The 14,551-nt window shown below is 35.2% G+C and overlaps 1 protein-coding gene across 3 annotated transcripts in view; it reads right to left on the bottom strand.

Annotated features, from left to right (window-relative positions):
* The window catches only part of SLK (STE20 like kinase), a 56,900-nt gene that overhangs the window by 6,337 nt on the left and 36,012 nt on the right, over positions 1-14,551 (bottom strand). Inside the window, exons 12-18 of one of the 3 annotated variants that reach the window (XM_027112521.1) lie at positions 14,009-14,188; positions 11,479-11,571; positions 3,976-4,105; positions 3,252-3,376; positions 2,548-2,736; positions 1,868-1,993; positions 565-678 (exon numbers count right to left, since the gene is read on the bottom strand). In XM_027112521.1, the coding sequence (XP_026968322.1) occupies positions 565-678; positions 1,868-1,993; positions 2,548-2,736; positions 3,252-3,376; positions 3,976-4,105; positions 11,479-11,571; positions 14,009-14,188 (957 nt within the window). Of the gene's footprint in view, positions 1-564; positions 679-1,867; positions 1,994-2,547; positions 2,737-3,251; positions 3,377-3,541; positions 3,616-3,975; positions 4,106-11,478; positions 11,572-14,008; positions 14,189-14,551 lie in introns of those variants that run through there. The other 2 variants (XM_027112522.1, XR_003433913.1) reach the window with 2 other exon arrangements.

Below are 14,551 nucleotides of genomic sequence, written 5' to 3'. Positions count from 1 at the left end.
ACACAAGGGCCGTGTAATCTGGCTCCAGTCGACCCATCCAGACAAAGCTGTCATCCCTTCCCTCTCTCCCTCCCTAATGCCTACACACAGGCACACACTCCCTCTAATGCTACAATGATAGGGAGCTACTTATGATTCCTGTACACATTATTTTCACTCATTCTCTTTTCTGTACTTAAATTGCCCCCATTCCACTCCAATCTGTCTGTCCTCCTAGCAAGCTCTTACTCATCTAACAAGCCTCACTTGGCTTACAAGGCATCTCCTCTCTGACCCTTCCTGACTTCCCTGAGCAGACTTATGCACTCCTCCTCCTTTGCTGGCACACTGTGCTCCTCTGCTCTGTATCTTGTGCTTACCTCCTTCAGACAAATGCTGCTACTGATCTGCAACGGCTTGTCAACTAGATTCTGAACCTTTCGGGGACAGGGACTTTGACTCTTCATCTCTGTGTCTCCTGTCCCTGACACTGTTCCTGACACATATTAGGTAAAGAGCCAATAGCTGGGAGGATGGAGGGATAGATGAATGCAAGCATATTTTAATTAAAGCTTTTAAAATTACCTTTTTCCTAGGTCTCAATTTCTCTCTCCATTCCTTTAATTCTTGGCTGTGTTCCTCATCTAACTCCTTTAGTTTCTGAGTCTCATGCTCAACCAAGAGGTGGCATTTTTCATTCTGAAAATAAAGTTTGGATTTAAAAAATTTCAGATCAAGTTAGCAATTTTTCACAAATACAATTATCTTCCAAAATAATAATGTATTCATTAAACATAAAGCTATTACTGAGGTTGAAATTCTCCTCTAACAACCGAAGGCCAAGAATTATGAAAAGAGTCATAACTTCATTTTTGCAAGTTTAGAGGCTAGATCTGTTATCCATATGAAAAGAACTTGAATAGAAAGAAGTAGTTTGATCCTGATTTTCCTTCTAAGAAGGTTTACTCACAAAACTGACACTTCAGAGGGCAACTTGCAAGCATTTTATCCAATGGTACCAGAACATGGGGTTAGAAACTATTCCACTCTAGTAAATTAAGCAAATATGTAGCATATCCACAATGTATACACTACTCTGAAACTGTAAACATTTTAGAAATTATATTACATTACAATACATTATATTATATTATATTATATTAGAGAGCTGCATACTCCAGGTAAGGTTCAAAAACAGTCCTCTCTAAAGTAATGTTTAAATTCCTTAGGAAAAGAATTCTCATATACTTATCACCTTTTTCAAAAACCTTGAAGAAAATGAACTATTTCTCCTTAAATAAAAAGAAATTTTAAATTCAGAATGATAAAAAAAATGCCTACATCATTTTTAAAACTTTGTTCATCTTCTTTGCAAAATACACTAAAAATTCTCAATAGTACTTTTGAAAGATGTAACTTCTTTTTTTTTTTTTTTTTTTTTTTTTTTTGGGTAGCGGGGCCTCTCACTTTTGCGGCCTCTCCCTTTGCGGAGCACAGACTCCAGACGCGCAGGCTCAGCGGCCATGGCTCACGGGCCCCGCCGCTCTGTGGCATGTGGGATCTTCCCGGACCGGGGCACGAACCCGCGTCCCCTGCATCGGCAGGCGGACTCTCAACCACTGCGCCACCAGGGAAGCCCGAAAGATGCAACTTCTTAGATCATAAATTAGCTTCATGTTTATACTAATCACGGCTGTGTAAGTTCTAAACAAGTGCCTGTGATACTAAACTGATCTTCCTTTGGGTCTACAGAGGAAAGAAAACCTTTAAATCCCAGCATCTTCACAAGCAATGTGCAGCTTACTCTGAGTAGCTATTATTTCCTCAAAACCAGCCACCTGTACTGTGCATCTAGTACCATCTTTGCATTCATGCTTCTGCAGCTAACCTGCAGCTGATGCAGTTCTCGGACATTGGCTTCACATTGCAACTGAAGATCCCGCATTTGATTTTCATGTTTTTGATGTTGAGCCATTCTCTCATTTTTCTGCCTCTTTTCTTCTTGAGAGGCAAACTATAAGTAAGAAAAACAAAAGATAAATATGGTTAACAAGTAATGTAATTTCTGTATCTTCCAAAGGTGTAATTAGGGAATGTAACAAAGCTTAAAGTACAATAAACTAAAGCTTCAAGTAGTAATATGCTGGGACTCAAAGCTGGAGTCTACGTCATGGCTTTGGTGGAGTGTAGGGAGGTGGAGAGAGACTTCTGATTAAAACCTTCTTCCTCCTACCTGCTTAGTGACCTCAGTTAATTTGCGTGTGGGATCTGTGACTGTAGAAGTATAGTGAGACCACACGTTTGACTGAAAAGCTGGCCAAGTCATCTTATTCCCAGAGCTGGTCTTAGGACCAGCCTAGCCCTGGATCTGGTGTGGGGCATGGAAGAGAGCAGCTCTCCGTGGCCAGCACCTGGGGGAGATTGAGTTGGTATATGCCATATGTGTACAGAGCCATGGTGAACATCAGCGAGCCCAAGGTAGCTCCAAATGTTTACAGCACAATTACGTGGTACTCCTAAAGGCCACTCAAAACTTTTAAACTTAAAGAGAGTAATTTTCTTATTTACTTGTTTAATTTTTTCACGATCCTGATCTGGTGTTGCTGTTGGGTTAATTCTCAAACTCTTCTTAAACATGGCCATGCGAGTCTTGGCTTCACTGCGCTGAATCTTAGGCAGTCTTGCTCTTTCTTGAGTCTGTCTGTTTTTCAACTCCTCAATAAGTCGTTGATTGTAACGCTGCATTTGTTCTGTTTCCTAAGAAAGTTTCAGAGTCCAGTGATGTAGATATAATACTCAGTACCCACATGTATGCTCAAACATGTCATTTTGCTGTTGCTTCCCCAAATTACTCTCTCCCTTGTTGCATACCAACCAGCAAAATACTAGGCAAAAAATAATTTATAAGAAAAATAAGCTATTAGTAATAAGAGATTCATATTGACTCTCGTATACTAAGTATAGGGAGTCCACATTTTTAAGATACCTGAACCATAAATGGAGCCAAAATAGCTAACTCTGAAAGACAAGATGAAGATTATAATGTATAAGAGGTCTTTAAGCATTGTAATTAGTTACCTTCCTTGGAATTTGTAGAAAAGAGTTTGCAATCGTGACCAACATACAACTAATTACTCCAAATTTCAAAGAAATTTTAGGATAAAAGAAAGGAAACCTGAACTTTATTCTGTAAAAAATATAAGTTTCAAAAATAAATAGCTCTGCACACTTTAAAATGAACAAAAAAGTGAACAAATTTTCCTTTCATTAACCTTCTCATGGCGCTTAAGTAGCTGATGTCTTTGCATAAAATACTGATCTTTAAGTTGCTGTTTGAGCAGCTGGTGTTTTTCTTGTAAGTGTCGTTCTTCAAGCTCCCAAATTGCAGCTTCTCTAGCTAGAAGAAGAAAGCAATTTCAAAATGTAACTTTGCTCTTTTTACTAATGTACTTTGGTCTTCATTTTAATATTTACATACAAGTGTTCTAATACACTAATTAATACACACGGACATTCTGAGCTATAGATGCAATATTATCAACATAAAGATAATATCCATTACCACTTTCCGTTCTGCTCTGATGTCCTGTAAACAGAGAATGCCCTACCCACAACACCAAAATTCCATTTAATCATCTTAATGAGAAAGAAAAAAAATATAAGGTATTTGTTAGGGGAAACAAGTGCTTAAAATTCCATTCTATCATGTAGCCAATTTAAGTATACCAACACTGTAGGGCATAATGAGTACATAAAATTATTCAGGTATATTTCTACCATCATCTGGACAAAAAAGATGTCTTAAGGATTATATGTTTATGTTCACTTCTATTGCAGTATTTCTTAATTTTATAAAGTATTTTCCTCTTATTTAAGTTGCTTCATCTTTCCCTCTACCACTCTAGCAAAAGAAAACATTCAAATAATTTCCAAGGTATATCTCTGCAATGTTTTGAGATATATATATACATACATATGCTGCATAATTTCATATACCTCTCATGAGCTGTTGTTTGTTATTCAGGCACTCTCTTTCAATATTGGCTAACTCTGCCTTCTGCTGTTGGATGATCTTTTTCAGAGAGCCATCTAATTCTTGTTGTTGCTTCTGAACAAACTCTTGTTCCTATTAGACATAGTTAACCATCAGTTAATAAGTATCTACTGAGCAAAACATCCATTTATCTATACCTCTGTATATATTAGTGATTAACAAGATTTCTGAACCAAGTTTCTAAAGTCAACTAGATTTAAAAATCACCAAAATTATATAGTATAGACATAACATAAATGTATTAGTCACCCAATTCAAGCCCAGAAAGGAAGTACTAGAATACATAATATTCTAAACTATTAAGAATAACACATACAAAAGACATCCATAACCCACTCATAATTAAAATGCCCTACATCTTTGGGAAAAAAAATAAATTTACAGTTTCTAAAACTGACTATTCATTTCACTAGAGTGTGGACAAAACAAGAATAAACAAGAAATGTCTTTCAGGAAGAGAGGCAATAAAGAGCAAACAAGAAAAACATATCGGGATTTTAAACTCTCTATTTTTCTATTAATAAAGACGAAGCCATACCATGGCTACACTAACAGAGAAAGACAGATTCTGTATCTTTAGCCTGTGCCTAAAAAGAACAATACTTTAAGGATTTAATGAGAAATAATGCATTGCTAGAGAAGTGTGAACTAGAAATAGGAAAATGAGTTAACATTTTATGACTCTACAAACAAAATTCCTTATAATCAGAGAATTCTACCAACATGTAAGGGATTCACTCATTCATTCAACAGTATTTACTGAGTACATACTATTTTTGCCCGAATGCCAAACTTATACTTTCAAAAAAAATCCTTCAATTACTGTGTAAGGAAAGGGAAGGCTGAAGTGACTTATGGTCATTATGCTAGATTATACATTTGCAGAAGGAAAGGAAGCATACTCAAATTGAAGAAATGCAAATTTTGCCAGTAAACATTTGGCTCCCCATCCCTCTCTTGGCTGTTACAGCAGTTTGTGGTCAGCTCAAGGGTATTCTGATCAATTTGAGTATAGATTTAGAAATTTGGGGTTGAGCAGCACTTCACCTGTAATCCCTCCTCTTGCACATCTAAGAGATATAAAACCTCAAGATCCATTTTGGAACTATTTTTTAGGCCTTGGACAGAGTCTGACAGGATCTAGATCACTACCAGCCTGGTCTTCAGTGCACAAAGAGTGAGTCAGCAGTGCTCCTCAAGATGCTTGTCTTACTACTGTTTCTCTGGAGGTGAGAATCAGGTCTTACCATCCATGACATCCTGTTAGTTTGTTGTCACAAATGCTGCTGTCTCATCTACATCATGATTTGTATTTTAGCATAAATACAAATATACAGTTGCTACTGTATAAGACTAATAAACTGTCTCTATAAAATACAATTGCCAGTTGCAAGTGGAATAACATGTACTTTTGTTTTTATTGAGCTATGGTCTTATGTACTGGGGACAGGAAATGTACTTATGTGTCGTTAATCAAAAATATCACGCAAGTTGTCAGTTCCGTAGATATAATAAATGCTGAGCAAATTTATACAAAAAAAATTTACAACTGCCAACTTGACTACAGTCACCTACATCGCTTTATCACAGCAAAGAAAAAAATAAAAACTCAATGAATATTTAAATTCAACTATCTAGAATAAGGCTTTTGAGCTTTATTTAAAGAGATGCAAAAATCTCCATCCTATCTTATAAGCAGTTATAACAAAGTAAGTTGTCAAGCTTCTCTTTTCCTACAGTAAATACCATTTGTAATAAAAATTAAATTGATTCTCTAATTTCATTGTGAAATTTCTATGTGCAAACTTGTTTAATAAACAATATAACCTGCAGATATATCAAAAGTTTTCTTTTGTTCAACATATTTACCACTAGTTTGCATAAAGAACTTTTAAAAAATATCTGTGTGGACAGAAATAATGGGTCCAGATTATCATAAATAAAAATATTACATTTATATTTATCAAAAAAATCAAGTGTAAAAGATGGGGCAAATAAATATTTACATGAAACTAAAAAAGGTAAACACAGTGGACCCTTGAACAACACAGGTTTGAACTGTGTGGGTCCACTTAAACGTGGAGTTTTTCACTAAGTATGTACTGCAGTACTACACATTCTATGGTTGGATGAATGTCCAGATGTGGAACCACAGATGCGGAGGGCCAACTGTAAAACTATATGTGAATTTTCAATTGCGCGGAAGGTCAGCATCCCAATACCTGAGGTGTTCAAGGGTCAACTGTATAAGCCAGTGCCACTAAAAAAGTGAACGTGATTTCTTGTCAATGCAGTTTTTGGTCATATTATTATATTTATGTCTAAATTAAACAAGATAAGAGTTCAGATCAAAGAAAACCTTTATTAAGCACTTAGTAAATGCTGGGGACTGTACTACTTACAGGGTTACTAAAATTAATAAAAGACAGTACTGCCTTCAAGGAGTTTCCACTCTATTGGTCCCAAATTGGTTTTATCTGTCAGCCCATATAAAGAGTAGTGGGTCCCTTCCCTTAGTAACATACTTTGAAAAGTTCAAAAGTAAACCACAGAGAACTCAAAGCAAGGAATAAGGGTCCAGAGTTCAAGACTCAAAATGAATGACAAGGAACTACAAAAGCATGCCCTGAAGCGGCCAGTATATGAGGAAAAAGGAGCTAAGATTGTTATACAGAAGCGGGCAGAACTAGCACTGTGCTGCTCCAGAAGGTAAATAAAGATCAACAGGTCAAGGCAGGCAATGTATGGAAGCGTTTCCTAACCATCAGAGTTTGCAAAGACACCAGCTGCCTTACAGAGCTATGGACTTGAAGAATCAAGCAGAGTGTGGATGATTACACAGTCAAGAATACTGCACATTTGATTTTTTTTTATATTAAGGCCAAAAACTACCGAAAAGGTCCCTTACACATTAATATATTTTATTACCACAAAAGAAATGAAAATTTAATATCACTGAGCTTTCATTAAATTTCCTAACTTCAAAAGCCAAGTATAATACATTCACAGTGGAATCTGTAATTAGAAATTACTCTTAGGATCTAAAAGAAAAGTGATCTTACATTCCAAAAAGACTGCACAAATTACACTCATTTAAAAAAATAATAACAGATCAATTTGATCACTAAGAGTAACAATTTCAAAATGGACACAGAAATTGTAAAATGAGTGTTCTTTAAATGTACAAGTTTTAATTCTGATAAGGAATCTTATCCTATTAGATAACTGTGAACATTAAAAATACAGCTTTGGGTTCTAGAAAACTCTAAGAAAGGGTTATGATACGTGGCACTATTTGTACATCATCTGGTCACTTTAACTTAAAAGCTAAAAATGGTAATGATCAGAAAAGTGTTCGTAATTCATAATTTCTCCCTCTCGTCAAAAAATAATTAACATTTTGACTACTCTTTCAGAAAACTATAGAGTCCAATGGCTGACAATAATATAAATAAATAAATAAATAAATAATTTCAGGAGGGGGAAGGAGGGGTTGAAATCAAGCTGTATTCTATCTACTCCAGTTGTGTATATCAAACATCACAAACAAAAATTACAGTGTTAAATAAGCTAGTCATTTCCCTATAGAAACTGTGAGAAAGAATACAGCCTGGAACTCCAGACTTAATTTAAAACTGCAACATGGAGAATAGCAACCCACCATTCATTATGGACAATTTGAACAGGGAAAACTAAATGGAACTAAAATCACCACTTTTAACATGGCTTTTCTGACCATATCCATAATTAAAACATCTACATAAACATATAGGCAATCAAAATGTCACTTCACACGAAGATAAAAATCTAACCACAGCATTCAATTTCTCACATGTGCAAAGTTCATAAAATACTATTGAGAAGATATTTCTTGAAAAAGGTGAAAATCTCAGATTAAAATTTGTGGTGGTGTAGACAGAAAAAAGAACACTGTAGGAGAAGTGTTCTAGTTCCAGCTCTACCACTAATCTCTTTTGTGACTTTAGGCAAATCACTTAGTCTTCTGTGCCTCGATTTCCTCATCTGTAAAACAGATACACTCCATCCCTATATTAGGGGTTGGCAACGAGAATCAAATGTGAACTCTTCAAAGAATACTGTACTATAAAGTTCATGTCAGGTTATTACTACTGTCATCACTGACATTGTCATCTATCAATCTTCTAGATTTACAACAAATGAAGCTAACAATGAAAAGGCACATGTGAGCCAAAGAAAAAGCAGGTAAAACAGAAGAAGGCACCCTCCTACAAGGCACGCGGGACTTACGTCCTGCATTTGGGCGTTGAAGACTGCACAAGATGACAACTGAAAAGACTGAATCATGACCTGAGCAACGCCCTGTGGATCAGAATACAACGCACTTCCCAGGTAAGAATAGAGCTGAATGACTTTTTGTAAATGGAAAGAATAATTATACAAACGCAGAGTTTCCTGAGGCCTGGAACAAGTCACTTAACAAAGGGGTCTCTTTCTCATCTGTAAAATGAAGGATTTGAACTAGATCAGTGGTTTCCAAACTCTAATTTGCTGCCATTGTTTTTAAACCAGTTGAACTCTCTTTTTAAAAAACTCACCAAAACAATCTCAGTTTATAAAACAGATGTAAAGTGGTCCTGCTCTGGAAGCAGGGGCCCAGAGCCCTACTGTCCTTTTTTTTGTTTTTGTTTTTGTTTTGCGGTACGCGGGCCTCTCACTGTTGTGGCCTCTCCCATTGCGGAGCACAGACTCCGGATGTGCAGGCCCAGCGGCCATGGCTCACGGGCCCAGCCGCTCCACGGCATGTGGGATCTTCCCGGACCAGGGCACGAACCCGCGTCCCCTGCATCGGCAGGCGGACTCTCAACCACTGCGCCACCAGGGAAGCCCTGTCCTCACTTTTTGAAGGATTCTCGAGATGCTTCTTCCAAACTCAAGAGCTCCCGAGAGTACAGTTTGAAAACCACTGGACTAGATGATCAAATACATTCTAGTTCCACGACCATATGGCTATTATTCATAAACTCTTTAAAAAGTTTAAAATATTAGACTCAAGTTATCATGTGTTAACACCTTCATCAAAAGTGGTAGCTAAATAGAAATACTTTTGAAATTTGTTAGATTACTAAATTCTTCATTAAATTTACAGATAGAAATTTACTACTGCTTTCAGCTTTAGTTGGAAAATACAGGCTAGCCCCTCAAATTATATGAAAAATCACCAACAAAGTTTTATTAAAGCATTGGATCACTTACCATTCAACACTAAATCCTCAATTTCAACTCTGGAGTCTGACATATTACCTTTTGGAATTAAAAACTTTACATTCCTTTACGCTAAACCAAATTGTTATCTTCTGGTTTGAAATCCAAATTACCCCAAAATTGATGTGTGGCCAGCAAGGACTTCCTCTTCACCTATTAATAAGACATGGCCAACAACCACTGGGCCAAGCCAATAATTTAGATTAGGCACAGAAGGGGTAGCTTAAATACAAGAGGCAGTATGATGCGGTGGTTCAGTGTATGAAACATAGAGCCAAACTTGCCTAGATGAGAATTCTGGCTCTACCACTAACCAAATGCGTGAACGTAGGAGAGTCATTCAACCTCCTGTGCTTTAGTTCCCTCACCTGTAGAACGGGGGTAATATGAGTAACTACCTCCTGTGTTGTGAGGTTAAATGAGTTCATATAGGTAAAGCATTTAGAACAGTATGTGCCATACAGTAAATGCTGTGTTTGGTATTATCACCTTAACTACAGGCATACCTTGGAGATGCTGTAGGTTCGGCTCTAGACCACCGCAATAAAGCAAGTCACATGAATTTTTCAGTTTCCCAAATATATAAGCTATGTTTACGCTGTAGTCTATTAAAGTGTGCAATAGCATTATGTCTAAAAAACATACATACCTTAATTAAAAAGTAGTTTATTGCTAAAAAATGCTAACCATCACCTGAGCCTTCAGCAAGTCATAGTAGTAACATCAAAGATCACAGATCATCATAACAAATATAATAATGAAAAAGTTTGAAATATTGTGAGTATTACCAAAATGTGACACAGAGGCACGAAGTGAGCAAAGCTGCTGGAAAAATGGTGCTGACAGACTTGCCCAATGCAGGGCTGCACGAACCTTCAATTTGTAAAAAACACAATACTGCAAAAGCGCAATAAGGTGAAGAGCAATAAAACGAGGTGTGCTTGGAGTAATCCCCATCCCAGGCCAAGACAAAAATTCTCATTGGCTCACAGGAAGAAAAAAACAACTACATTTATTCAAATAGGCTAGTTTTATTAAAATTTTAAATTCTGAGACAGTTTCCTTATTTTTCATGGTGTTAAAATCATCTCTCTTTTGAAATGATGGTGACAAATAAAGGGCAGTTTCAAATAACCTTCCTTGTCAAAAACAAAAAAAATTTTTAATGGCAACCCATTTGTCATGCCTCCCAAAGGGTTTTGTTGCTTCTATGTTTCTTTTCATGAATCTATAAAATCCAAGTCTGGGAACCACTTTTTAAATTACATAAAACCCACATTAAAAAGATAATTTAAAGCAACAAATAAATAATCCATGTCTCTTCTTCCTTTCATTAACATCTGTAACTACAAACTGAGCTCACTTCTCTCTTTGCCTCCCAGCTGAGTGCAAGCTTAATTAAAAGAAAGGTGATCCCAAGTATAAAAGACCTCATACTCATGTGAGATACTTCTAGAAAAGTCTGTTGAAAATACCAATTTATCTATTTTGTAGAGAATTCACCCATCAATTGGCTCAGCCTTATCATAATCTAGAATCAGGTTTATATAGGTAAAAACTGTCTATTTTTGTAACTGCTGGATTCTGAACCAAAAAGAAAAACAACATACTTAACATTTAAAATCTGGTTTTAAGTTGCTTACATTGTTGAGTTTAACAGTAATAAGTATTTGATCTACCATTTAACATTACCATTTACCAGGCTTGCAGGATCTCAGTTCCCCCGACCAGGGAAGGAACCCAAGCCACAGCAGTGAAAGCCCGGAATCCTAACCACCAGGCCATAAGGGGACTCCCGAATTAATGGCCTTTTAAATATGCATTCCTTTTGTATGCATAAAGCTTATATACTCACCCTCTATATTCTTTTGCCCTAAAAATCTTCTATCAACCATTGACATTACCACTTAAATACAAGCTTCCATCATGATTAAAATAAGAATACAGTGGATTATACATTAACATACACGTTTATTTCATCTGGAGTCAGCTTTCCAAACATTTCACTTAATTTCACGTTAGCAACTTAAATGTCACCATTAGTGTGAATTTAGTACTACATAAAGAATGCCCTGGGAACCTTTGTATAAGGAGACGTCAACATCACATAAGTACCGAATTTACCCTTTCAACCATGGTTTACTGAGCTGTGAGAATATTGCCGCTTTCTGTTTTTAGTAGCATTAAGCTGCTGCTGTTACCTGAGCATGCTGGCTTTGTGCAAGCTCCTCTTTCCTGCGTTTCATGAGCTCTTTTCTCAGCTCTTTGGGTGCTTTCTCCACTTCATTTATAACCTACAGTGTATAAGCATGCAGGAGGTGGGGAAAAACACTTTCTCCACAGCAAGCATTTATGTGAGCAGACAAGCTACAAGTGAAGTCAAGTTGTTAAAAAGCTCCTTTCAACATGCATTAGCACAGGTGTTAGTTTGGTGAAAAAGAATGAAAGGATAGAACATGCTTAATCTCAGTGCAGAAAGGGACATTACACCATATAAGGAAAATTAGTTGCTTAATTATCCCTACATATCTTTCTCTCTTTAGATCCTAAGACAATCAGTAAAGAATTACTTGCAACGCTAACGCTGAACTAAAGGTGATAAACTCAACTGACCTTGAAAGATCATAAAATTATAAACATATCTACTGACATTGTCTGAAATATTGGATATAAGGAAAACAAATGCCATTCATTTATAAATCTGTAAAATTTCATAATTGGCTTGATAAAACCAATGAAATAATTCTAAATGAAATCCACTTAATGAGATCAAAAGAAAAACAAAAGGGAAAGTAAGCATTAGAATACACAAAGGAGAGACAAATGGACACTAAGTTTTCTTTTTTCATAATAAACTATTTTATATATGGTGCAATAAAAATGAACACATCTGATGATTTTGGGATTAGATTAGAAAAACATTCTCCTTTGCTGATAATTTAAGCCAAAATCAATTGTCAGCTTTAAAATCAGTAATATAACCCCTCATAAAGTAAGTTTATATGCTATGATTTATTATACCAAATAAAGTATATTATAAAATGAAGTGTATTTTAGAGCTCCTTCTTTCAATCATTTCAAAACCCTAGATATGTATTCCACCTAACAATAGATCTGTAATCCAACTACGAAAGACGATCACGTGTTTATAAGTAGAAGCACCAAAAGCAACCAGATTCCAAATCACCACACGCCATTGATGGTCTGTGAAAGAGACTGATTTTGATTTAACATAGTGTATTTAAAATTTCCCATCAGTAATCTCTCATGAAACCAAATCACCATGAAAAAGAAGAGACTCCCCAAATGCAAGAAGTTTAGCGGTAAGGAAAAAAATACAGAATAGAATTATTTAAAATATGCATATCGCTATCTCAAACATGTTCTCTGGCTAAACCTCTCCTAGTCCAAAACAGTAACAATAACTAGAAACTTCTATATATCTATAATTAAATCATATACTTGCCTACAAAATTTAACCTGATATTAAAAAATAACCTCTTAATAAAAACTACTCATGGTTTCAAGAAAATTAATATTTAGTTAATACAGTAAAGGCATACATCATGGTATATAGAGCAATTCTATATAAAATATAATAAACAGTAATAAAACAGTAATTTTTAGAAATGGTAGCCAAATCAAAAGGCTATATACCATTTCATTTATCTTTACCTAAAGAAATCATAGAATGCACTGTATTTATTAACGCTTGATTCTATCCTTTTTAAAGCAGATCCTCAAGTTCAGCAAAATGATGTTCCATTATCTGCATAATTTCATTGTTAAAATCAATGAATCTGAGTACTTGGGACATGCAACAAAAGTGAAAATGTATTCACTAGTTTGGCTGATATTAGTGTGTTCCAAAACTAATAAAACTGATCATAATATTGTCCTGGGGTCTTTCATATCATGAAAAGATAAATTCTCCTCTTACACTAAAGGAACAGAATAAATTATAAAATTATCTCTCAAAACTGCTAATATGTAAAAGCTCTCTTAGTGTTATTTTAATTGGGGAAGAAAAAGACACACTAATACAATATGTAAATCCTCTTTCTGAAACAATGACAATCTTTCATGGTAAATAATACCACAAATAGATTCTATGACAATATGGAACAGTTTCAGGAAAAATGAAAAAATTCATTATAATCAAATGACTTTACAGATATTTTCCACCTGTGATTCTTCAAAGTATCTCACAATTTGATAAACTTAAAGATATTATTTCAAATTTCAGCTTACTCAGCTTTTGTTTTGACACAAAGTCTAAGAAAGGTAATCAAGCTAATCAAGAGAAAAAAAATTTTTAAGCAAGAATTAAATATTACAAATAAATATTAAGATGAATTATTATTGCCACCGGCAAACAGAACATAGTATGCTTTCTTGAAAAAAAACATTACTATGTCAGGCCTTAAATGTTGCATTAATAAAGGAGAAGTGATAGGTTGAAAGGAAAATGGATTACACTCAATTTGAAGACTTGGTTCAAGGGTTAGCTGGACATTTAATAATAGTTTGTGAACTTGAACAGGCCATTAAAACCTCTTCTACTCCAGTTTTCTTGGCAGTAAAATGAGATAACATCTGACCTTACTACTACCCTACATAACTGCTGGGAAGACCAAAAAAAAAAATGAATGAGTGCCATTTAACTACCAAGTATTATCTTAATTCCTTAGACAGTCTTAAGTGTACATTAAAAACAGTAGTTACACTTACCTCTTTCTTTCGGTTCTTTAACATATTCTGAAATTTGTACAACTCTTTCTCTTGTTCACCTTTAATGCGTTTGGCTTCATCTCGTAAGCGATTTGTGTGTTCTTGTTCTAGACGTTCAATAGTCTGTTTCTGCTGTTTTTCTAGATTCTCAATCTCTTGGTCATATTGTCGTTTCTTGCTCTGTAAAATGATGTAGCTCAAGATCATTTAACTTTAACATTAACGCTCATATCATTATACTGAAGATGTTTACTAAGAGCACATAACTGGCATTTAAATTGAGTGACGTCATATGTACCCTTTGCAATACTGAACAAGTTCAAATGCACTCAAATATGTTTTAAAACTTTTTCAAAAAGATGTGCATTTCGTTTTTTTCTAATATGGGAAACACTTTTTTCTATTGTACAAGTGTAGAATGTTCAAAAATTTTAGACAATCTAGAAGAATATCCAGTTGCTATGAAATACTAAAGAAAATTTTCAATATTTATCCTATAAAATTTTTGATAAATCAAAGGTCTCATTTGAAGTCTATTTTAAA

Source organism: Aethalodelphis obliquidens, unplaced genomic scaffold, assembly GCF_003676395.1.
Source record: "Aethalodelphis obliquidens isolate GAN/ISIS:26980383/991018 unplaced genomic scaffold, ASM367639v1 scaffold11, whole genome shotgun sequence".
Taxonomy (NCBI): Eukaryota; Metazoa; Chordata; class Mammalia; order Artiodactyla; family Delphinidae; genus Aethalodelphis; species Aethalodelphis obliquidens.
Note: the sequence above shows the minus strand (reverse complement) of the source record. Positions and strands in the feature narration are given on the sequence as shown.